We start from the raw sequence: 26,466 nt of genomic DNA, 5'->3' as shown, positions 1-26,466 counted from the left end.
GTTCTCTTGCCAGGTGTTGCTACAGATGGGCATGGACTGAAATTGCAAGAGAATCTATGGATGCATCTACACATGCATTTAAGTGCCACTAAATTTAATGTGCATTAAGCTAATGCATGTTAAGCCATTTTTGGCAGGTGTCTACATGTGCAGACTTGAGACTAAAGTTAGTCCCAAGTCCCTACAGCCCTGCCATGTGCCTCTGTGGCCACTGGAGGGAGCTCCACCCTCCAGCCACATGGCTGCCAGCACCTGACAGCCATGTTGCAGCCAGAGCCAGCTGCCAGAGCTTGACAGCCATCTGGGAAACTGATCCTTGACCACGATGCCATAGCAAGGAAGTTTGGCGCCTGGGGCAAATCTGCAGCAGCAGCCCACCCTCACCCTATGCACAGAACCAAGGGGCGCACGACCCCCCATACTTGCCCAGGAGTGCATGCAGTGGAAAGAGTTGCCCCCCGGACAAGCTGCTCATGGATCCATCCCATGCCCTTCCCCAGCTGGGCAGTGCCTACCCCAGTCCCAGCCCCATTCCTCCCTCACCAAGGGGCCTCAATCAGCCCCCAACACACCCCTTCCCCCCCACAACAGACTCGTCAGCCAGGCAGGGCTCTCCAAGCTCCCTGGATGACTGCATGCATGCTGCAGCTGCACAAATGCACGTGGCATTTATCGGCCAAAATTTTTTGTAATATTTATAACAAAACACTGAGTCACCCATTGGCACCCTTTTGCTTCGGTGCCTGGGGTGGTTGCCCCACTCTGCCCCTGTTTGCTACAGTACTGCCTGGCCAGCCCCTTCCCCGCCTAGGAGCCATGTGCCCAGCTCAGGGGCAACACACAGCAGCTCCTTCCTTTCCCATTCTGCCTCCCCATGCCAGGGCTGCTCCAGTCCCTGCCTATGCCAGTGATGCCCAGCACCCCACTGCTCCAACCCGGCCCCTCTGAGTGACAACCAGTGCCCCGCAGTCCTACTAGCCATGGTGCTGGCCCCAGCAGCTCCACTCCCTGCCCTGCCCAGGCCATGGGACAATCACACATGCTGCCCTACCCCCTCTTCCTGCACTCCCTGCTCCAGCTCCACAGCCCTAGCACCACTCTCAGGACATGCACATGGGTGAAACAAAAGCATTTTTTTTATTACCCTTAATACACCCATCCCCATTCCCCTTTCAACAAACACAACTCCCTCCCCCCCTCAACCAACAGAGCCCCTCCACTACCCTCCCCATCCACCAGTAAAAAACCTGCTTACAAGTAGGAAACTATTTACAAGGGGGAAACAATATAATATTTTGGGTCTTGAAGCCCAGAGGGGGAGGGGGCCTAGGGGGCAAGGCCCTGGGGCAGGTGCCCAGCAGCCTAACCCCTGGATGTTCCCTGGGGTTAGGCTCAGGCTGGCACCCTAGTGGCAGGGCAGACCCAGCACTAAAAGTTAGTGTCGGGTCCCATCTACACATGAATTAATGTGTATTAACTAATCGTGCCTAAATTTTATACCTGCATTTGCAGGTATAAAATTTAGGATCGAGTAGCCTAAGTTAACGTGCATTAAGGGAGTGCACCCATAATGCGCATTATGTTTAATGTGCATTAGCCTAAGTTATCTCATGTAGCTGTACACTATGAGTTTCATACAAAAATATTTTTTAAAAGTGGGGTGCACAAACAACAGACTAAATCTTCACTCTAAGATGCAGTCAGGTAACCTGAAGAAACAACTGGATAAGAAGAAATCTATTCGATTTCTATTAAAAAATCTGAAGAAATCTATTATTTCTAGGAACTACTGAAAAGTCTTTCCTTTAAAAAAGGTAAAAGGAAGCAATTGTTTTGTAACACTTTTGGCTAGCCCACTTGCTTGTAAAAATTAAGCTGCAACATCGTTACATTTTGAGATGGCCATTAAAATAGCCACCATAGTTCTCAACAACAGGTTAGCTAAAGCCAGTTTCCCCATAAAAACAGGAGTTTCTGGACTGATTATTTTGCTTGGCATTCTGTCAACCATGCAGGATTAAAAAACAAAACAAAACAAAGCTACAGAATTCCAATTTAAAAATGAAATTAGAAAATTAAGCTATAATATACAACATGTCCCAAGATGGTCAGTCACAAGTACAAACTGAAGTGCTGGACGTCCAAGTGTTCCTGTACAGAAAGAAAATTATCAGATTCTTGCTTCCCAAGGTTACTACAAAACAGGCAGTAGCATCACATGCTGTAAAATTGTTAAAAATAAGAAAAAAAAAGTATATAGGTATATGAAGGTATTGCTTCGCAAACCCCTATTAGCAAGGTGAAAGAGGCTTTGACAATAAAGGCTGGCAGACACCATATTATTGATTTACCCAGCAATCAAAAATTGAAACAGCTACTCAACCCTTGCATGCATATCAAATGAACTTGGACTTCTCTCTTATACACACCCTCCTGAAGATGTGCTCAATAAAAAAAAAAAAAAAGGATTTTCGACAAGCATCTTAAGCTTTTTAATATAATATAATAGATAACTTAATATTTATATTCTATTGCTTCATGTCAGTACCATATATGTATCTAAACTAGAAGAGGGGGTAATCAGCAGAACTATACTTTGTTTTGAAAATCAGATTTTTGGTGTACACCCATCAAGCTTGGCTATCTTGCCCTTGAATGCACAATACTAATGTTAAACCAGATGGCTTTTTGACAGGAACAGTCAAGCTAAAATATTTTTGCGTAAGACATTTTTAATGAAATGTTTGGGTTTTTAATTACATGCCTTTATGCCAGATGCATTGAAATACAAGCACTTAATTTATGCAAAATACCCTGTTGCTAGAAACCACATTAAGATTTCAGGAGTACCCAATGTTCACTATAGCTATATAATCTGAAAGTATTTTTATATAGAAAGTACACATTTTTATACCACTTGGCACCACATGTAGCTCATTTTCCCAGTTCAAAGTAGAATGATTGCAGTATACTTTAACATATTTGCTTCCAACAAGCAAAAAGAAGGTAATATTGGTTAAAGACAGTTTAGGGCAGATTAAAATATCAGACTGTAATTTAAAGCTGAAATCATCTTTCTTAAAGGAAGCGAAAAATTATTTCCCCATGACCCCTCCAAGCGTGCCTAAAAAAATCAAGAACTCGGGAGCTGTAATGAATGTAGTGCTGCTGCACTTCTGCAGTAGTGTGCATGAAAAAAAACACCTAGTAAGGAGGTAATGACCTCCTGAGGCCAATATTTTGCTACACCGGTGTGACTCCATAACTGATCCTGTAGATGATCCAATTTACAAGAAAGGGGAAAAAAGCAGCACTTGGGACCAGTGTGGTCAAAGCAAAGAAGTTCTGGAAGTATGCACAGTAAGGCATATTTACAAACCACTGGTTAATTTAACCTAAGCATACAAACTGGGAACTGATATAATTGAAGAGCAGGCCAAAGATTTTTCTTATTTTCCTTGTCTCATATTTCTGTATTAATCATTTCTTTTATATTATAGAACTTGGAGGATCATCCATTTTTGCTATGAGAAAGTTATTCAATACCGTTGCACCAAACATCAACTATGCATAAAAAAAAAAAAGAGCAAATCATGCTTTGACTAAAGATTTGGACTTTCAAAATGCTGAAAAATTTCTGTTCCAAACTTTGCAACAACTTAGAAAATTCCACCTAAACTTACCTCTTTCTTCTCTTCTCCCACTGAACAGTTTGAAAGTTAAGCTATCAGTAGTAATTTACAAATGTAAGAGCAGGGTTAACATATTTCCAGGTCCAAAAAAAAAAAAAAGGACACCTTTGGGGGGAGGGGGGGAAGGAAAGTGACATGCCAGTGCCCTGCCCCTGCACATTCTGTTGCCCCTCATTGACAAGCCACGCATACCCCTGAGCCCTGCTGCTGCTCCTCACTCCAGACCCACTGACCCCAGCCCTGCCAGTGCCCTCCAATCCCAAGTCACAGTACCCTGCACCCCACCCCTTGCTGGTGCCCCTCTCTCCTGACCCACAGCCACACAGCACTGCTAGTGTCCTGCACACCCAACCCACAGTCACTCCTCCTGTCCCCCAGGCCCCTCACTCCTGATCCACAGCCCTGTGCCCCTCCCAGCCCTGTCAGTGCCCCTCACTCCCGACCTGCAGACCCCCACCCCAGCAGCCCTGCTGCCCAAGCAGCTCCCACATTCCACTGCTTCTCTCCACTCCAAGCAGCCAGCCCGGGAGAGCAGAAAACCCAGACATTTGCTCTTATTTTAAAAACCTGCCTGGATGCAGCACAGGGTTTCAAAAAAAGAGGACATGTCCGGGAAAACCCGGACATGTGGTAACCCTATGTAACAGGAGACTTGATGCAAGACACAGCCACTTTTATAACAGGGATCCTGGTTTTCGCTGATAAAAACAAAAACTGCCAGATATTCTGACTTAAAAAAAATAAACCAAGATCCACATTTTTCTGTGATTAAAATGAAACACTACTAATAAACATATGTATTAGTAAAGTTAACAAATTTCTTGTAAAGTCGGTAAGTATATATGTATTAGTGGTGTTTCATTTTCATCATAGAAAAACGTGGATTTAGGGTAATTTTTTTAAGTCAGAAAATTTGGGAGTTTTTTGTTTCTTTTTTTTTTTTTTTAAAGCAGTGAAAACCGGATCCCTACTTATGATATATATATTTGGAATATTTATACTTATAGATTATATTTGTTCTTTAGTGTTTAGGAAACTGGTAGTTTCCACCAAGGTCTTGTTGAAACTGGCCTCTGACTCATCTTCTCCCCATGACCTTCCCCTGATTAGCATTCTTCCCTCTCCAATTTAGTTTCACATACACATTGCAAAGCTTTAAACCCTGAAGAATACAATAACTAGTAAACTGGATTAATTCTCTTACCCCTGATGCCATGTTATATAGTGAGAAAGCTCTGAACTGCCTTTATGTTTCCTTACGGTTGGTTATGCTGTGTAGGTTTTTCAATTGTGGAAGTCACCTCCATCTTACTGGAGGCAAGATGCAAGTGAGTATGTTATTGAAAAGTAAACAAGGGCAGGGACTTAAAAGTGTACCAGCTGCTCTGGGATAAAAACTGAGTGGGTGCCTGTTGTTAGCCTGAGATAGATTAAAGCCAACTTGCAGGAGTTTACCCTGAGTGGTAAGACGTTGTGGGATAGCTATCATTTACTGTGAAAGAAGAATAGTGTCCCAGGTTGTTAACCTACAACAACTGTCAAACTCTCAAGGTCTTGCCCTTATTTACCTTGCAGTAACCTGCTAGGTTATATTTAAGTATTTATAAAATATATAGGTAATATTTAAATATCCAACAACACTGCTCATATCCTACCATGCCTTCTGGTGGAACATCAAGCAACATGACTACATATCATATGTTCTCAAAGTCAGAAATTACTTGGTAAAGCCATCTGGCAGATACATGCACCACATTCAGTAAAATTTGCATTATGTGATGTCCCAAAGACAAGCAACTCTGTTGATCTGAGAAAGGTCTTTAAATTAGAGATTTAATTATTTTTTTAAAGTAAGTTAACCTTCAAGACTACTACCTTCTGGGGGTATTTGTTAGTCTATATCTTGCATATTTTTAAGAATAAATTAGAGATCTCATTGATTTCAAAAGGCATCAGGCAGGTTTATTTGGTTACTTACCAATCAAGATTTGACCAGTTTTCATTGCTGAACTGCCCGGAACCAAGCCATGTACTACTAACTTCTCTTCACTGATCTCCTTGATGCTTTTGTCCTGTCCTTGTTTTTCAGCTCTTCGAGTACTCCATGAGGACTGATGAACAATACCTACTAATGTCTCCAGAAGCCTGAGTTGCTCTCTTCCCCCACCGGTATAAGACAGTCGTTTTGGATTCACATAAACACACACATCTTTGTATTTTTGCTGGATCGTGACTCCCATCTTCTGAGTGGACTGGTGTTTCAGTATAGATGTTGGTCCAGATGAATGCCCATTACATCCAGTATTCCCTTTCTTACCAGAAGGCTTTGGCAAAAGGTTTTTCTTTTTTAAAATTTTGGTAAATTTCTTCAGTCTAGGTTCATACTTTCTTTCTTTTCGTGATCCCTCTTGAATAATCTCAGCTTCGTTTTCACGAAACCTGACATGGTTCACTGCATGTGCCTCAGATCTGTCCTGAATCAGAGCTTCTTCTTCATCTTCACTTAGCTCTAAATAAAACAGCTCCCCATTTTTCTGCACACTGTCCAGCCATTCAGGCTCAAGGTCACTGTGAAGGAGAGGAACACAACAAATGACAAGGCAGTACAGTACAGAAAAGGCTATGTCAGCTACATTTTTTTACTTCAAGGGAATGGGGGGTATGGAAAGGAGGGAAAAAGATGCCTCTTGGAATTGCAAAGCCTCAGTAGGCTAGTTTATAGGGAAAATAAAAGCCCTTACAGAGAAAAGAAAGAGAGCCATTTCAAATCTGGAATGGTTGTCCATAGTGTCTCACTATTCAGCCACTGCAAAAGCATCATTCGTGGAGGCCAGTTTCATTGAATTGTTCCTTTCACAGCCACATCTGAATAAGTAACCATATCCATAAAACTGAAAGGTTTTCTTTTCCCTCAAATAAGAACAACATCCTGATCATTCTCTCCCAAGTTTCTCTCGTATGCTTTTTGGAAAAAGAATTGTACTCCAAGCCTGATGGAAGGCAGGATTAGAATTCACAATGATCTTGATACAATGGAAAAAAATTAACCTGAAATGACCAGAATGAATTTTTTTTTTTAAGAGAGAGAGACAGGTGCAAACTACTGCTCTTAAGAAGAAAAAAACCCCAAGCAAAATATAAAATGAAGATTAACTGGCTAGGCGGCAGCACCGAAGAAAGAGATCTAGGTGTTACAGTACATCACAAGCGAAGTTAAGAGTCAGAGTCAACAATGTGATATTGGTGAGGGTAAGCAAAAGGCAAATTTAATTCTGAGATACAGTAACAGGACTTAAGACAAAGGAGATAATTACCATGCACTTCCTGGCACAAGAAGAATGGCAGGAGTCCAATGTGGCTGTACAAGGAGGCTAGGATGCCTCAAATGCAAAATGAAAGCAATGGAAAATGGACACATCACCAAGGAAGCTTACCAGGAAATAGCAAGAGCCTGCAGGGAAAAAAAGTCAGGAAGGCAAAGATAAAGAATGAGAAGTACCTAGTGAGGGATGTGAAAGGCAATAAGAAGCGGTTCTTTAAGCATGTTGGCCAGAAAAGGAAGACCAAGGAAGTTGTGCATCCACTGTTAAATAGCCAAGGGGAACGCTTAACAGAAAATGCAAAGAAAGCAGAGCTACTCAGTATCTACTTTGCCTCAATCGTCACAAAAAAATTAAATTGCAGCCAGATACCTAATAAGGATTATGTAGATAAGAAAGGAGAGAAGTTGAGGGATGAGATAATGAGAGACAGTCGGAGAGCTTCTGATGGGTCTGAATGAATTCAAGTCAAAGGGTCTGGTGAACTTCCTGCCAGGGTCCTGAAAAAACTGGCAGAAGAGATTTCTAAGCCATTGGCAATGACATTTATGAAGTTGTGGGAGAAGGGCCTGGTACCAGACTGGAAAAGGGTCTGAAAAAGGCCAACATAGACACCTTTAAAAAAAGGTAAGAAGGAAGATCTGCAAAACTGCAAACCAGTTAGCCTCACCTCAATAACCAGGAAGTTACTGCAGCATGTTCTAAAGAATATGGAGAAGGGAAAAGCCAATCACAAGCAGTTAACGTGGATCTGCTAAGAATAAATTATGTCAAACAAGCTTGATCTCCTTTGACACAGTAACTACTTGGGTGGATGAAGGAATGCTGTGGACATAGTGTATCTGGACTTCAGCACAGATTTTGATAAGGTCCGGCATGACCTGCTCGTAAACTGGGAAAAAAAGTGGGGGGGACAAAACTTCTATATGGTGAAAAGACAATTTGATTAATAACTGCAAGCAAAGGGCAATTATAAATGGGTCCATGTCAGAATGGCAGGAGGCTTCAAGTGGAGTCCTTCAGGGGTCTTCCTCAGTCCAGCTGAGTTTATTATTTGGATGCTGACAGAGAAAGCTTCCTGAGCAAGTTTGCAGACAACATGAAACTGGGCAGGACTGCGAACACATTGGAGGATTCAGAATGATATCAACAGATTGGTAAACTGGGCTGGAGCTAACAGGCAGCCTTTGTAATGGTGCTACACCTTGGGAAGAATAATCAAAAGTACAAATACAAAACAACTGAAACCTGGCTGGATGGCAGCACTACAGAGAAGGCTCTGGGTCTTGGTAGACCATCGATTCAATGAGTCTGTAGTGTGATGCAGCTTCATAAAAAGCAAATGCAATTTCAGGATCCATTAAAAGAAGCATTAGGTGCAAGACATAGGAGGTGATAGTGCCTCTCTACTCAGCACTTCTTAGGCCTCATACTTGAAGGGCTACCATAAAGAAAAGGCAGAACACCTTTTCTCTCTTGCTGCAAAGAGCAGGACTTGGACCAATGACCTGAAGTTTCAGCAAAGTAGGTTTAGTCTGTTTATCAAGAAAATCTTCTTCACTGTTAGAACAGTGAAACAGACTGCCTAGGGAAGGCATAGACCTGGATGTTCCTGGCAAGAAGATCTTGCCCTTCTGCTCAGGGTCAGACCAACTTGGGGTCAGAAAAGAATTTTACCCCATGATCATAAGGCTATGGACTATGCGATGATTGCCTTCCTCTGTAGCAGGAGACATGCCCCTCTTTCTGGGATCTCTTGAGCATAAATTAACAACTTTTACAGCAGCAGTTTTGCTAATAGCTTAGCTCTACACAATGGACCTTAATGGGGCAGTTTGAATAGGGATGATCCTGTCTCAGGCAGGACGCTATGTAACCAATGGAGGTTCTTCCAGCCCTACTTTTCTATGAGTGAAGCCTAGACAGACTATTCTGCCCATTTTGGGGCATCACATTTTCATACAAATGTAGACAAACTGCAGAGTGGAGAAAAGAGGAAAAATATTGATAAGAGGTTTGGAAAACATGGACTTTGAAGAAAAATGTAAAAGGTTTTGGTTTGTTAAAACTAAGTGAAGACCGAGGGAAGCAATGTTATAGTATGTTAAGGGCTTTTATAAGAGGGCAGTATTCAGCTGTTCTCTATATTCACTGAGGGGAAAAAAAAATCAAGAATAATGTAATTTTTTCTTGCCGCATATTATGCTAATTATTAGAGAAAATAAAGGAAATGCAACAGACTTCCTAAGGTGACTGTCTATCCTGTTTTTGAAAGCCTTCAGTAAAGGAGATTCTACAAATATCTGATCTAAACACAGATCTGATCTTTATCCCATCTCAGTACAGGAGTGGACTAGACTTTGTCCATCCAAAGTATACAGACAAGCCATGTATAAAGCTAGAACGCACTTGCTACATGGTACTGCAGAGTTAAACTGTAACCAAAAAAACCCCCTCACATCTTCCATAGGATTTTGAGAAATCCCAGATATTTGGGGATGACACCAATTTTGGAGCAGAGGAGTTAGGATGAGGTCTTCCCCATTGTCAGCATGAATAAGGCTTAAGGTCTACACCTAGAAAGAATACCTAGCCAAGTGGTGCTCAACATCCAGTCTGTGGAGCCATGCCATCTGGCCCAGGGGGTCACCAGAGATCTAGAAATTGCCACTGCTCCACTACTGACCAATTGACATTGTCCCTGCTCCATCACTGCCCAAAATCCAAGCTGCATGGCCAGATGACATGGCCCCTTGTATACTGGATCTGATCCTGGGCCAGCCCCATACACATCAGTTCTGGCCTAAAGGCCAGAACGACTGTTTAGGTCAGTGGTGCCCAATGTATCAGGAACAGCGCCTAATCTGTGCCAGCACACTACAGGAATGCAATACAGAGTCATAAGTACTAAGACAAGGAACCTCAACCATGTCTCTGTGTAATATTACATTGGGGAAAAAGTGGTAGAGAGAGAGAAGGATTTTGGAAACAGTGAAAAACAATGATTTCTACGATCACTGTGAAAAATGGTGTTTCCTGTGATTTTGTGCAGAATCACCTCCTTCCCCCCCCTCCCCCCAAATGAAATTTTACCGCAATACAAAGAAAGCACAGCAATCCCTGCAACCATAGAGCATGTGGTTTGACAGAGAGCTACTGAGGCTAAGCTAGTGAAGTAGACTCAGCGAAGGTACCAGTCAGGAAAACAAAAAAAATTGGAGCCACCTTTTCAGAAGCCAGATACAATGCGACAGCAGTCCTGCAGCCTGAAGTCTGAAGATGAGTGATTGGCCTCTCAGCCAATCAGCAACAAGGGGCCAATTAGTGGCAAAAGGGGGATTGCCTCAAGACCATGAAATTAGCTGCGCGCTGTAAGTGGCCCAAGAAAATCCTTTCATCTCACTGCGATTTAAATAGGTCCCTACTTATAGAAACAGACAAAAGCTTAAGGCAGTGATGGTCTATTTCTGTTTTAAAAAGCAGATAATAAAACAACAGCATAATTCACAATATAATAACCAAGTCATCTATGAAGTACAGTGAAACACTTCAACTGCTAGCCCAATTTATCTTCAATAGTTTTCTTCCCCTCCATACAAACTGAAGGCTAAAAGGCTTGCCATGCCATGCAGACAGCTTGAACCAATTTGATATGTGAAAGAATGCCAGCAAGTTATTTTTTGTCACCACCCAGAAATGTGATGATTCATTCATCCCTACTAATAGAAAAGATAATAGTGTGTGTCAGTTAATGCTATAAAACAGATGTCGTTATACAGAAAAAGAACAAATCAGAACACTGCTTTTGCTGTGCTGAAATGAATTCACATTCAATTCAGAATTATGACAAAGTGCATTCTGCACAAAATCATAGGAATTAGAGACAGAAAAGACTTGCTGGGCCACCAATTTATCTGTGCTTCTGTAGGTGTGTTCATTGCAGAACACCTGGTTGTTTTTTGTCTCCAGTAGAAGAAAACAAAAGTTTCCACACTTGAGAAATGAATTATAGGTCTCACTGTCAGAAAGTTGTTTTATTGTTTGTTTTTTTAAATACTCATTCTAGGTTTTGCCTCTTTCAATTACATTCAAATACTCTTCACTATAGCCATACATACAGGCCATCTCTACATGAAAGTGTATGAAAACCAAGACTATGTTCAAAGTTATGATGATTCTTTCTAGTTGTTTCCCTGTTGAGGTGTGCACTTGATTTCCTTGACCTCCTTTCAAATCACTCTCCTGTCATTGTTTACCACGCTAAAAGAATTATTCAGTAACATTTTCTTTAGACAATCCACGGCAAGATTTGGCCCCATGCACAACCTGTCATAAATAAAACAGATGCAACTGAATACAGACAACCAGACCCACCAGAGGCAGTGGGACTATAGATACGAGCAGTGGTAGGTTTTGCCCTATAGAACCTTCTACTTGTCTAAAAAGGTACAGGACCTGTGTTATATTTAAAATAAAAAGATGCCTTATTAACTGCTTTATAAAGTGGAAAAATCTCCATAGTGCCATGGAAGTTACTAAAACAGCAGCCACACTATGTGGTTGTGCATTTACAGGGTACAGGGCAAATGCAGATGCCTACCAAAATACCCCAGTCACCTTCCTTTGCAGATGGTGAATGTATTTGAAGCAAAGCAAGAGCTTAAATAAATGTAGAATTCTACCCTTTTCTCCTTCTGATTTACTATAACAGCAAAAAGGAATAGTTCTGCTACACTAGTCATAGCATGTGCCAATGCTTCAAAATACTCCTAGTGGAGTTTCCTGTTAATTTTCCTCAACAGGCATCAAAGCTGACAAAGGGAGCAAAACGTTGGGTTTTTTGTTTTTTTCATAATTAGTTTTAAGGTTATCTACACAACCAGAAAACAAGTAAACCATAAAAGAATATAGATCTGTCTTCAAAGAGCATGCAAAGAGGTGGTTCAAATACTTCAACTTTCTTGTGTCTGTGAGGGAAAAAAAAAATAAATAAAAATCGACTGAAAGAATGACAAGACTGGTCTTCAAAAGAAAAAAAGATGGTCTTGTTAATTCCTATTACTGTATTCACTCGAATCCAAGACAAGATTTTTTTCTTCCCAATCAGCTCAGGGTGGGGGAGGGGGGAGCCTCATCTTGGATTCAAGTACAAGCCCAAAGTAGATGGCCCTGAGGTTAAACTGGAGCTGAGCTCGCACATGCAAGAAGTCATAGGCAGGGGTGCAGACAAGGGGTATGGGTCTAGCCCCTCACCCTCAACTGCTGCTTTCCCTGCCACAGCAGTTTGCAGGGGGATGGATTTAAGGCAACCTGCCACTAATTAAATCCTATACATAGAAAATTATAACAAATTTATAAACTTTCCACACATGTAAGCTAAGTACTGAGGGAGTCATCTTAAATTTGAAGCGGTCTCAGATTTGGGTACATACAGTATTACAGATTATAGATGTGTGTATATTGCTTAGTAAGCACTCAGAAGTATAAGCAGCCTGCTTCCAATAGGAGAGAGAATGCAAAGAGCAGCAGAATATGCTTGAAAGCATTAATGCTTAATACAGCAAGTCTGTGTATAGAGAAACCCATCGTTGCTAAAGTACACATTTCTTGTGTGTACTTTATAAAGCAAGGTATAAGCCTAGGCTGCCCATTGACCAAACTAATTTTGTTAGTTTTAAAATTGTAACACCAAAAAAAACCCTCTTAAGAAGTATGTAGTAAGGTTGGAGTATTGTTCTACCTATGATGGTCCAGAAATTTGGAAGAAGAAAAGTTATCTGGATTTTTTTTTTGGTGATACCTTTTGTTGAACCAACTGTATAGTAAGAGGAAATGTTTAGACAAGTGTTGTGTTTGGGCATAGCATGCCCTTTTTAAGTTATGGGCTAAGAGGCAGACATCTTTCTGCTTGCAGGAGTGATACCCAACTCATCTCAGCTCTTGTTCCAGGAAATAAACAAAGAGTCTGGTATACAAAGTTATAGTCTAATAATATTATAAGAAATATGTTAAGAATTGTCTAGCCACCAAAATATTCATTACTTTCTTTAAGAGATGCACAGACCTGTACAGCACTTGCAAATTGAAGTTTCTACAATCTGACTGAAAAATGGGATTACACTGAGAGACTTTATACATCCTTGGTTACATGAACCCCATCCAAGATATCAAAGTTTCTTGAATATTGCAGTGATTCTCAACTGGGGTGATGTAAAGCCAAGATGCCCCAAGATCTTTTAAAGTTCAAAATCTTTATTTATTTTTTTAAACATTTGGCACTGTTAGGTATGCAAGCACCTACCTGAGAGTCACAAAGTAAACCTAGAAATTTCAAATAGGAATTCTGGGTTAAAGCAACAACACAGAAAGCAACAACACCACAGACATCAGGTTTATTCCAGGCCTGAGTGATCGACTAGCATGAAAATGGGCACAAAGCAGTTGTTCACAGATACAGCTTGAAGGCAAGGCAAGTAATTTCAATGGTGGGTTGGAGGAGGAGGAAAAGAAGAAATGTTATCTTGGTATTTTACTGGGTTTTTTTTTCACACAGGCCAATGCACTTGTGCATCTTTAGGCTCCCAAAATAATAGTCTTTGGTCCAGAGAAGTCTGACTTCTGTTTTTTGCCATGGTGCAGTCTAAAAGCAAACAGTGGGTTTCTCCCAGGACAAAGCCATTTATTCTAGGATTCTACATAGGGGGAAGCCCACTGTTCCACGAAGTACCTGTGAAAAGTCCAAGATAACCCTTCTCCTCCATGGAGAAACAGGGCTAATTCCAGTTACCTGTAGTTCAAGATGCACCTAAAGCTGCAGGTGTGTCCCACTGTTTCAATGCTAGTCAAAGCCTGAAACCATAAAACCCAGGATAAACCTAAAGTCTTTTGTTGGTGTTTTTGTGTTTCCTTTCTGACAGGCTTGCCCCCAGAGCCAAAAGTGATTAATTGAATGAACCAGATTAGTATATGCACAGCACCAGCCTGGGGTAAAGAAATCTCAGCACTTTTCATCTCAGGCCAGAAACACATGACCGGTTCAACTGCAGGAGCCAGCACCTCTTCTCTGCCCTGACACACCCAGAAGCCCAGGGGTCGCCCTACAAGTCCTGGTGAAGGATCCCAATTACCGCTCGGCTTCCCAAACCCAGGGGCTAACAGCCACTTCAGCCCGGGGCGTAACCCACTGCCCTAACCATTTCCAGGCCAATCAAATCTCATGACTAATGAGCCCTATTAAACCGTGTGCCCTGGCCTCAGAGGTACTGACACTGGCAATGCACAGCAGGTGCACGTGCGCCCCCCGAGATCAGTGGTGCACCCCCTGAAAGATGCCAGGCTGTCAGTGGTTGCAACCCTGACCCCGCCAATACTGGGTGGCTGCCTGCAGGAGCTCCCTGCTTGCCCATGCTTCCCCAACCCCCGGGATGGGCTCGCACAGCGTAGCAGCCCAGAACGGGTATGTGAACGTCTGTTTGCACCGCGGAGAGCAGGGCACAACCTCGGCACCAGGAAGCGCCTCAGGACGGCCGTACCCCCACCCCCTAGCGCTGCCCCTGGGACTAACGCACACCCCAGGGGTCGCAGAGCCGGTGCGTGACGTCATGGCTCGCACTCCTCCTCCCCTTTCCCCGCGCGCCCGGGGTGGGGCAGCCTCGCCCGCCCTTACTCGGAGAAGGACGAGGAGCAGGAGCTGCCGTCGCTCTCGGCTCCTCCCGGCGGCTCCTCCATGCCCGGCGGCCCAGGTCACTGCCACGGCAACCCCGCGTCCCCGGCCGCCATGACACCCGCGCGCGGCTCCCACGTGACACCCCCCCCGCGCGCCTCGCGATTGGTACTGCCCGGGCGCCATGGAGACGGGGAAGCTTGGCGGGGGAGGGCGGGGCGTGCCAGTCTTCCTCCGGCCCCGCCTCCGCGGGGTGTAACATCAGCGGGGGAGTGAGGAGCGCAGCCCCTGCGAGGGGCTGATCCACTTGGGCCTCGGGTGCAGCCGCTCCTGCTGGGATGCGGGCAAGCGTGGGACTCATCAACCCCAGATTAAACCGGCCCCGAGGCCAGGGGTGGTCCAAGGAGTGGCTGCACCGCCCTGCTCCCAGCCGCCTCTCTCCCCCCCTGCGCTGGCACGGGTGCCCCAGGAGTCTAAAGCAGATAAATATCCCAGCTCCCAGCCCCTTGGTGCTGGGGGGAAGCAGGAGTGAGGGGTGGGGATGTTTCACTTGCTTTAGGGATGTTGGTTGTATCCGTTTGGTCCAAAATTACACCCAAAAACACTGTCTCGGAGACTTTAAGTGCCTCAAGCAAAGGAGACAAGGTTCTTTGAATAAATACGGTATCTTTCGTTAAACCAACTCAAATAATTGAAAAAATTCTTCTTTGCATGCTTTTTGGTATAAGCACCCTTCTTTAGAAGGTGCTGAAGAAGGGTGTTTGTACCTGAAAGCTTGCAAAGAAACCTTTTCAACTGTTTGAGTTGGTCTAATAAAAGATACCAGATTTACCCAAACAACCTTGTCTCGCTTGCTTAAGGCGCTTTAAAGAAGTCCCTGGAGGCTCCCAGCCTAAAAGCGAGGTATAGCTGTGCCACTGCACCTCCTCTGGATCCACCCCTGCCGCTGGAGAGCACTGCCTGGCACCTGTCACAGCCCACTGGCGCACCAGGCTCTAAACCAGCTTGGTGTCTGCACCTCGCATGCTTAACACTTGGGTTAAGCTATCCCTCACCATGGCAGCTCACCTCTGCCAAAGGATTTGTGAGGTTTACAGTTACCTTTCAGCAGGCCTATCTACGTGAGACACTAAATGCACAGCAGACTAACTGTAGTGCACATTATCACGTCAGGCTGAAAGCCGTGTTAATGTGCAGTAGAATTAGTCTACTGCACATTAGCATCACTAAAAAGGCGTGCTGCTACTGTACAGTAGCACTGGTTACTACGGACAGACAGGGGTGATGCATAGGGGGTGCACGCAGGTGCACATGCACCCCCTAGCACAGCAATGCACCCCCTGCAAAAAGGCGCCACTGCCACCTGCAGGCAGTGATCGCTCGCCACCCTGCTGCTGACACTGCTGGTGGCATCTGCAAGCTGTCCACAATGCCTGCTGGCTGCCGTCAACGCTGCCAGCAGCGGCTGTGACTGGTCACCGACCCATGGTTGGCACTCACCACCTCCCCTCCCCACAACCAACAGCGCCAGTGGCACCTGTGGGAGCTCCCCTGCTTACCACTGCCGTGCTCCTGCCGCCGCCTCTGCACTCCCACTGCTGCCATGCCCCCCCAGCCGCAAGGGGCACGCGCCATTCATGCGCATCAAGTTACTACAGGTACTAAACTTCATACACCAAAACTACGGCATATTAATGCGTGTGTTGATGCACCCAGTGTGACTGGTGTTCAAGGCATATAATAGTGATCCTCAACCAGAGTACAGTGAGACCTTTTAATGTTGCCGCACAATGTTAGTGCTGTTAAGTGTACAAATACTCACGCACAATTCACAACATACCCAGCTTTGTGTCTGTCCTTTTACAATGTCTGATGAAATGAGCTTCAGTCCATGAAAACGCGTACCTAGCTACCTACCAACTCTGGTTAGTCTATTAGGTGCAAAATCTATAGGGTGCAAAATCTACCTGCCTTCAACTGGACTAACATGGCTAACTACATCTCAAAGTAAACACAGAGCTTTCAAGTAGGAATCCCTAGCATCAAAATCTTTCTGATCTATTGGGGTCTTCCTGAGTTCTTTGTGACAAAAAACATAAAAAAATAAAATAAATAAGTAAATAAAATTGCTCTATTATTTTTCCATTGTCAAAAAATTAGTGAAATATAAGTGCTGGTGATTTTCAAGGAATACCTTGAGTGTAAAAAAAGCTGAAAGCTGCTGGTGGACAGACATGACACACTGGCTCTAACATGTAGAACATTTGAGTTTAAAGACAAAAGGGGCCTTGGGCACAATCTCTGGTTTAGTCCAGATTGAAAGCAGGGAATCTTTTAAAAAGTGTTAGCAAGTGTTATTTGGTGCGTGCTAATATCACCAATGCTGAATGCATATTTCCCACTAGAAAAAAAGTGAGACTCATTACCTGATTGAGTCACATTAATCTGTTAAAATTATTTGTCTTTATTTATCAGCATAAAAGTAGATGAAGAAGAACCAGTTAGCATAAGTTATTTAGCCTTTTAGAAGTCTAAATAAAGATTCTGCAAGAGGCCACTGATGAAGCTAGAGTCATGGTGCGAGAACGAAGAAATGTCATGGATCAAAAATGGTTTAGAGACAGAAAGCAGAATATCATTACATGTCAATTTTCATCATAGCAAAATGGCTAAGCAGTGGGGTGCCTCAAAGCTCTGTATTGTGTCCCTGTTGGATTTTTTTATTTATAATCTGGAAAAGGGGACAAGTAGCATGATAGAAAAAATTACAAATGATGAAGAGGACTGTGAGGAACTTGAGAATGCTGAACAAGCAAGAATTATAGGGCCAAAAAGGACCCCCAGGCTCTCTAACTGATTGGGCAACATAATGTTAATGAAATTCATTGTCAACACATGCAAAACAATGCACCTTAGAGGGACATTTTTAAACTATCCAAACACCTAACAGGTTCCAAATTACTTGTGTCAACTCTGAGAAGGGCCCATTGCATCACAGTAGGCAAATCAATGGAAAGCTCTGTTATAAGCAGCTGCAATCAATAAGCCTAACAAGATGTTAGGGCGCAGAAGAGGTGGATGAAGAACTGTTGGAACATTTCTAAGACACTGGAAGTGTTATTTGCTCAGCAGGGTATTTTTGCAGTTTCGCACTATAGGTGTCATACTGCTGGAGTTTATGACAGGAGGCACAAAACTCTGGTGTGAAACGTCTGCCCTAAAGATCCTCTCAGGGAAAATGTTAACTAATAAACAGATGAGTCCAAGTGAATTGAGAGACCAAGTGTTTTGGACATGTTTTTCTTAGCTGAATTACTAAGAGTTTTCAACTGGAACGGTTACAGGGATCTCAGACTAGAATTTTGTGGTGCCTCTGAAGTGGGCTCTCTGCAAGCCTCCTTGTTTTCACTCCTAAAAATAAAACCCTGTTATCTACTGAATGCAAGTACATGGGCTTAGTCATACACACCCAGGGAAGGACACACACATATTCTCTCCTTAAAGAAGAAAAACAGGATAATTGGAAAAAGGTCTAGCAGTACTGCTCAGTTCAGCTTCAGAAGAGGACACAAAAGGAACACTATAAACTTTTCCTGTTTTATCTGACAAACATTTTACTCATTATACAAACCAAATATATTAGAGAATTCTTAAATCCAGAGCTTTGATTATTTCTATTTTAGACATGCAATTGATAATTTTAAGGCATGGCATAAAAGCAAGATATGCATCAACTTCCTTCTTTTTATTACTTCCAGAGAAACAGAAGTAGGAACAACATTAAATACCCCAATCTCTCAAGCAATTTTCTTCCTTAAAACAAAACAGTTTACATAAACAACTGACTGTGGACTCCCACAAAGAACTTAGTATCTTGTGATGTTCTAAAAGGAATATTTTAGTGAAATGTGGATTGTAATAGAAAGATGGAAATGCAGTATATATAATCCCTCCCTCCCTAATTTCATTTATATTTTCTAGCACCTCTAACGTAGTGAACAGTACACAAAAATGTTCCTGTACAGGAGTGATAGTCTATGCCAGATGGTCCTGTTAGTTAATTTTCACTGTGTTGAAGAGTTACTTAATTGTTTCCAGTTGTTAGTTCCATCAGTGATAAATGTAGGCTGCCTCAAAAGAGGGAAAGAGCCTATACTACTAACTCTTTTAATAGGGATAACCATTTTGCCAAAAAAAGGGCCATGGAACATGTCTACTGAAAGGTGGTGGGGAATCTCCTAAGTATGTTTTCTGAAATTATTTGGAGATTTTTTTGCTGCTGTGGGAACTATTAAAGAATGAAAGGCACAGTGCCTCTCACAGCAGGATTTTATTTTAATAAAGACAGCTTTTCCCACAAGAACCCTCTTGAAGAGAAAAGCTTCACCCTTTCTCATGTAGAAACATTAAAAGCAGATTTGAAATAATTAGTCTTATGGAAGACCCTTTGTATTTAGCACAATTGGTTGGACTGGTCCTCCTGATTTGGAAGAGCAGTGAACCTTCTCTACTGTATTGATGGCATTAGCAAGGAGGAAGCAGGCATACAGCCAGATAGGAATTGCCATTATATAATTAGCACTGATATTCTAATTAGCTCCTATTGGGCAACTGATTAATTCAAATATTACATATGATTGTAACCAGTTAATAACTATTTGTTGTTTTGCCCAAGGGCCTACCTAAATTTGTGGTTGTTCATGATTGACTCCATGTGTAGACATTAATGCTGGAACAAGCGAGTGCATTGTTCTTATTCAGCTAAATCCACTTTGAAAGCCATTGTCTTAATTTTGACACCGTACCGTACTCAAAATTAGCTTCCTAAGTCTCAAAAAACCCTTAATTGAAAATTTAAACTGTTACTGTTAAGTATTACTTTCTCCAACATTATTCAACAGAAAATCAACTGTGTTAATACAATGTTGCAAGGGTAAGTGGTGTTTGCAAATGATGTGATCTCTCTTGTGATAGTGTATTGGACTGGGGCAGAATGATTGTTTAGATATATAGATGTGTTACAAACATGGAAATGCCTTTACTTTGAACTAACACATTCTGATCTGGCTAGTGTAGATGGACTGACCATCTTAGCACCTTACTAGGAACCATGATTAAATATAAATCAGTAGAGAGATGCCAGCATGATTTTATTGGAAAGACATTATGGGCTTAAATCATTGCATGAGGCCGCTCCCTTCCACATATGGGGAATGATGATTGTATATCAACTTTGCACCTCTGCCCTAGATGCATAAAAGATCAGACTCAGGGCATAATTTATTCTTGCTACTTTGGGCAAGTGTTGTGGGGGAGGAGGATAGTGACAGCAATTGCTCTACATCAGTGATTTTTCCAGCCACCTCTGTTCCCTACAGCTGTACTCCCCTATGCCAAAGGCTGAAAGGGATGGGAGATTGCATGTTTCTGGTATGCTGAAACTACACCATGCAGGGATTCTTCTAAATCAGAATCCCCCAATGGCTAAATCTGCCAGCTTTCCAGAGTACAATGAATCAGGCCCAGTGAACGTGCTTTGACTACCAGTGAGCATATCTGTTCTATATTGCCAGTGCTTAATAATATTTTGACTAGCTCTTAGCTCCCCCCCCTCCCCCCCCCGACACACACACATGCACCTCCTCTTTCCTCTTTTTTCACTGGACTTGGAAATTATCGGCTGTTTCTACGGATAATAAAGGTGGCATGTATTTTATGACACCCCCCCCCCCCCCCCGCTTTGTATTTAATGATCAGAAATTTGTGGTCTGCAGCATCTGAATTTCTTTTTTCTGGAAAACTCTAGGGACAACTGGAAGATTAGTGTATTATGGATTCCAAGCAAATAAAACCTGGGTGGTGAGAGGAAATGATTTTCATCCTAGTTTAATGTTCTGTTTCTTGTTGTTATCACCTGGTTTGCTTAAACATCTGAAGAAAAGTCAAAAGACAAACTACTTTGCTAAAAAGACAGCACTAGGACTTTCTGTACTGAACTGTTAAAAGTTACAGTCTCCATTTTTGTGGGCTACCTTTAGCATGTGGGGAAAAGACGACTAAAATGTCTTATATTCTGAACCTGATAAACATAAGACAAGTAGTAGCCTCCTGGGACATCAACTCCATATTGTTGCTGAAACCATTTTTCCAAAAGATTGTTCACTCCAGCCAGTCTCATGAACTACAGCTACAAAATACTCTCTTAAAAACAAAACAAACAAACAAACACCCTCCACAATAACCTAAAATAGATAAAAAGACTACAGATTATTGCGAACAGTTCTGTTAACATATGCTCAGAAGACTATAGTTAAAGGAGAATGCACTGCTTTAAAAAGAGTGCTACAGTTGGAAACAAATGACTGGTAGTCCTGGAAGGGAGGGAGGGGATGGGGGGTGGATTCTTTCCTAGTGATCCTGTGCGAGCCATGTCCAATGCTTAGAGGAAGGAGAGAAAGGGGCAAAACCAAGCAACAACAAAATAAACAAAACAACTCAGAAGCCTTAATGAGGGAAAAAATTCTGGTCACTGCAGGCAAGTGGCAGAAGCCCTGAAGCACTGGATTCAGGCAGCTCCTACACAGAGGCAGAATTTCCTTTTAGATCCATTGCAGAGATGCCAAGTATCTGAATCTATTGATCACGTGCATCTATTTTTGCTCCAAGAATGTCCCCCCCCTCTATCATATTGTCTCTCTATAAAGTTATCTAGCTGCAGCTTGACAATTCCAAGACCCCATTGCTCTTTTTGGAAGACGGTTGCAAAATTTCATTCTTGATTGTTAAAAATTTTTTTAATTTCCAGTCAAAACGTGTTTGTTGTCAGTTTGTAACCTCTTGATTTTTGTGTTGATTTTGTACTTTACCTTAAATAGCTCTTCTCTTTCTGGGCTATTCACTGTGTGAATGCACTTAAAGGAGCAGAGCAAGGTTTTTAGCTGTGTTAGTCTGAAGTCAGGCAGAAGGCTCTTGCTCATGAAAGCATATGCATCTCTGATTCAGTTCATCTATAAGGTGCGGCTCTACCCTGCCTTCTGTATTTAAAAACATAATCATACTGCTTTCTCCAGCTTTGGTTTGTTTTGCTGAGCTAAACAAGCCTTACTGTTTCTTTCTCCTCCCTAGTTTGATTCTCCATTACTCTAACCATCCTAAATGCCCTTCTTTGTACTTGTTCCAGTTTAAAATAATCTTTTCTGCACAGAGATGACCAGAACTTCATGCACTTTTCTAAACTGGCTTTTATTAATGGCTTGTATGTTTCTGCTGAATGTGCTCGGCTTAATGCACTCTGAAAATGCATTAGCCTTTTTACAATTGCATCACATTGGCACATCATAGTCATCTTTCAATTGACCAGTAATTTAAAATTACCCTTTAAAAAAAATAACAATTTAAAAATACCTATTTATTTTGGAGAGGCAAGAGGCATATATTCTAAGGATTTACTACTTCATAAAAAAGAAATCACAAAGCTTTCATTGAGAACTTTGCTGCAATTATTGCCTGTAGACCATCTGCTGCAAAGTGAGATAAATTTAATAGGGAATTAATTGCAGGGATTTAAACAGCCTAAATCCAAAATGAAGTTTACCTTGGCAACAGAAAATAATAAAAATGGATATACACATGCCATAATAAATGAATGAATAAATAAATGTACAATACTTATTTTTGCCTCCTACTTGGTGTGCCATTGGTACCCTCTATATAGTTGCTACAATGAGTCAATAAGGGTATTTCACATATTCAAGACATGGAGACCATTCTAACCTGGTGGACTATTTTTATAGGGTTAACAGCTACTTTATTTTCTAATAGCTAGTCCCTTTCACCATGCAAAGCAGTAATAATTTCAAATAAGATTTCCCCCATAGTTTTTACTGTATTTTAAAATGATACAACTTATTTAAGTTCACCTGCTACGTACCGCACACAGGTCAGGCATGACAGATAGAGCTATTCTTTGCAGTTAGTCAGAATGTACATGTTTCTAGTACAAATAATGCTCCAGTGCATTGAAAATGAATTCAAGTAATATCATTGGGCAACTTGTTTCTCCGATGGCTTTAAAACTTTTTTGAAGGCACTGACAATTCATCACATTTCAGATTTTAGAGGTTCCCTAATAGCATATGGGAGTGTTTAGTTACAATTCAGATAAAGCAACCTCGAAGCGCAATATGGGGGCAAATCTATTCCAGAATGCCCTACCTACTTACTGCCATGGTAGTATTCATCTCATAGCTAGTTTGTAGATACTGATTTTAAACAGTTTCTTCAGGCCTTCCTTTGGATTAAAGAGCTGCTGTGTTAATAATTAACCATTCACTTCAGTGGCAGAGATCTGTTTGGTGCTGGCACTGAAATAACACTGATTCCAGCTTTTCATCAGCAGTAGAAAATAAAGTCATTTTGCAGCAAATGCATTTAAAGAAACAGATGCCTTTAGGAGGCAAACATGCTGCTCAGCATGACGACTTTGTAGCTTTGATGACAATGCACGATGCATTGTAGCTTGTGGCTCTGTCCTAAGCCTTGCTCAGGGCAGGCAGGGAAGCTGGCTTTAGGATTTTTCAGGGGTCTTTTTTTGCTGATACGGTCTCATTGTGAAGGCCTTTTTGGAGTGGGAAAAGTGCGGAGAATTGCATGTTACGGCTGGTGGGGGTTAGGGCAGGGGGAAAGAAGCCCTCTCCTACACTCATCCCCTTGCGCTCTCACTTCCAAGATGAGAGACCCTTCAGCTGCACTGTGCTTTGTTTTTAGCTTGACGGCCAATTTGAGAGGATCCTGCAAGCTCTGGGCTCTGCACAGCCAGCAATCGCATGAACATGCCAGGGTATTGCTGGGCAGACAAAGTTCTTTCGGTAAATGTGATCTCTTTTATGAGACCAACTACATAGCTGGAAAAAATGTTCTTTGCAAGCTTTTGGGCGCAAACACCCTTCGCCAGGGTGTTGTTCAAACATTCCTGGACGTGCGGGACTTCTTAGATGCCTATTATGTCATCAGGAGAATGGCACTTACGCCTCTTTTCACCGAGCAAAAGCCAGTGCAGGGGGCTGAGTTCAGACAAATGAGCCGGCCCTTTTTCTTAGTCTTAGTCCCTAAAAAGCCTCCTGTTCCTAACTGCTCCCACCCCAAGAATGCAACCCCCCAGGAGCCAAGATTGTCCCCATCCCACCCCCTTGTACCACTCCCCGCTGCAAGCCTCCTTGAAGGTGGGGGCACAAAGCCGCCCCCCAGTCCCTCCTGCCAATAGCATGTTTTCATTTCCTGCCTCAACAAAAAGATTTGCCCCACTCCTCACCCACCCCCAGGAGCCAGGGGCTGGAGTGATCGGGGGGAACTACTAGGTTGCTGGGGGAGGTCAGGTCCTTTGCTCCAGAGCAAGTCACAGCGCTTAGGGGCAAAGAGCCCTGGCTCCTGGGCTCCCAGAGGGGCTGATCGGGGGGCTCCTCTTCTCGGGGTGTCCCCGTGCATCAGCAGAGGTGCAGGGAGATCCCGCCGGGGGGGGGGGGGGAGCTGGGGCTAGCAGCTGGCAAGAGGGAGGCCCCACTAACCTGTGCAGCAGGATGCTTTGCACCGAGTCCAGATCCTCCAGGTTCCTGGTGACGGGTCTGGGGATGCTGTATCTGCCCACGCGGAACATGCTGCCGCCGCATGACACGGCACGGCACCCCCGGGCCGGGCAAGCAGGCGGCCAGCCCCCGGCTGGGGCTGCGGCTGGAGCCGGCTCCGCGGCAGCCTGGCCCGGCTCGCCTCTTCCCCGCGGCTCCCGGAGCTACAGGCCGGCCGGAGCCCGGCAGGGGAGAACCTCCCCCATCGCAGGGCAGCTCCGCCGAGCAGGTGGGAGCTATTCAATCCTCCCGCTTCCTCCCAGCCTTCCCCTGCTCCTGAATCCACCCACTCAGGGGCCGGGAGGCCTTGGGGGTGGGATCATTCAAATCCACTCTTTGCTCGAGTGGAGAAAAAAAAACAAAACAACTACCCAAAAAACTCTACCTGGTGCTAAAGCATCAAGGATTTCTGCTTTTCTGTGGAGTCGCGGCACTGGCCTGTTGTCCAGACTGAGAGGGATTTGAATGGCGTAGTGCAGTGGAGGGTGCACTCCTGTCCAGTGCCCGGCAGACAGGGCACCCTACACCAGCCAGTGCTGGAGCAACTGTTTTGTGATGGGGCAAAGCACACAGCGGCTGCCCACCCTCACCCCCCGCGCCATGCTTGCCACAGCGGCACTTACCAGGCAGGGGAAGCACCACGTAACTGGTTCCATGAAGGCAGTTTTCCTTAAGCCTCCAAGGGATAACTGCTCTTCTGGTGTGGTTCAGTACCCACCAAGGTGCTTGGGCTTATAGCCCACTTTACGGAAATGGGAGGCTCTTCCCTAGCTTGCTCCTGCGGCTGTATGGCTGAGGGCAGGTGAAACTTGGGGGCATCCAAACCCCAAGTCTCCAGACGTGGGCCTGCACCTAGGATGTCCACCAAAAGACTTTGGCAATATCTGAAGCCCCTGGTAGGGGTGGAGGATGTTTCCCAGTTGTAGGGCCACTTATGGTTCTGGACTGACTCACAGTTTTGGACTTGATTTGGCTCATTTGGCTTGGAACAGGAAAAATTTCTTTAAAAAAAAAAAAGTGCACATAGCATCAGGAGGCACCTTTCCTCCATCCCTGTGCCACCCCCAGGCCAGCCACTCATGCCTTCATCCAGCACCCTGCCCTGGCTGGGCAGTGCCTGTTGGCACCCCTTCACTTCAGTGCCCAGGGTGGTCGCCCCACTTGCCTGCACCTTGCTATGGCACTGATGACAGCGGTCCCCAATCTGTGGTACGCGTAGCACTGGTGATACGCAGACAACTTGTCAGTGGTACATGTTAGCAGATTTGGTATAATTACTTTATATGACAAAAATTTGCAGGTAGCGCTTAAGATTGAACTGAAAAATGTGCTGGTAGTACTTAGGGTTGTATCGTTTTAAATTGGTGGTGCACAATCTGTCAGAGTTTGAGAACCGCTGTCCTATGAGTCTTGTAATTAGCTTTCCAGTGGGAGGATCTGGGTTACACGCCTAGTTTACAGGGCACTCCTCCTTAGCTTGCTCCTGTGGCCTTTGGCTAAGGGCAAGAAAGACTCAGGCGCATCCGAACCACAAGCCTCCAGGCTTGGGCCTGCACGTAGGATTCCCACCAATGGACTTGGGTGTATCTGCAGCCCCAGGGTGAAAAGTCTGGGGTGGAGGATACTTGCCGGTTGTAGTGCCACATATAGAGTTTGAACGATTGATTTTTACTCAGTCGTGAGGATTCGGAACTGACCTAGAATACAAACATTTTTCCAAAAAAAATTTCTTATTTTCTGAGGTTGGGGGAACAGAGCCTGCTTCACAGCCTTCCAGAGTGACCTGCCTGCTATTGTTACAAGCTACTGAGGAAGTGCTGGTAGCAGTGTAGGTGCTCCGGTCATCTCCCTGCATACTCAAGTGACCTGTGAACACAGGCTTTTCTGGACGTGCAGTCAAATAACTCCCCAGTGGCAGCTCTAGTTCCTTCAGCTAGCAGCTCCCTCCACTCACCCACAGCTTTTGCGGTGTCAGAAAAGCCCTCCTCCCTTTGACATATTCTATTACCTCTTGAAATAGAGAAACCTGTCAGATTATTTTTTCTCATCCCAAATTTGTACTAAGACTCCGCAGAAGCTAATCTAATTGAGCCCAGTTTCTCCCGTCTTCCTAGTTACAGACCACCTGCCACTTAATGCAGTCATTGAATCATAAGGCTGTTGAATCACAT

At 43.6% G+C, this 26,466-nt stretch overlaps 1 protein-coding gene across 4 annotated transcripts in view; it reads right to left on the bottom strand.

Annotated features, from left to right (window-relative positions):
• The window catches only part of INTU (inturned planar cell polarity protein), a 94,021-nt gene extending 69,487 nt beyond the window's left edge, over positions 1–24,534 (bottom strand). For 2 of the 4 annotated variants that reach the window (XR_002092575.2, XM_019494777.2), the window contains exons 1-2: positions 24,239–24,534; positions 5,671–6,260 (exon numbers count right to left, since the gene is read on the bottom strand). Coding sequence is in view for 3 of the 4 variants with exons in the window: in XM_019494777.2 (XP_019350322.1) it covers positions 5,671–6,260; positions 24,239–24,327 (679 nt within the window). In the remaining variant the exon portion in view is untranslated. Of the gene's footprint in view, positions 1–5,670; positions 6,261–14,678; positions 14,814–24,238 lie in introns of those variants that run through there. The other 2 variants (XM_019494774.2, XM_014596220.3) reach the window with 2 other exon arrangements.
• Between the last annotated feature and the right edge of the window lie 1,932 nt (positions 24,535–26,466).

Source organism: Alligator mississippiensis, chromosome 2 (assembly GCF_030867095.1).
Source record: "Alligator mississippiensis isolate rAllMis1 chromosome 2, rAllMis1, whole genome shotgun sequence".
In the NCBI taxonomy this organism is placed as follows: domain Eukaryota; kingdom Metazoa; phylum Chordata; order Crocodylia; family Alligatoridae; genus Alligator; species Alligator mississippiensis.
This window is presented reverse-complemented; position numbering and strand designations above follow the sequence as displayed.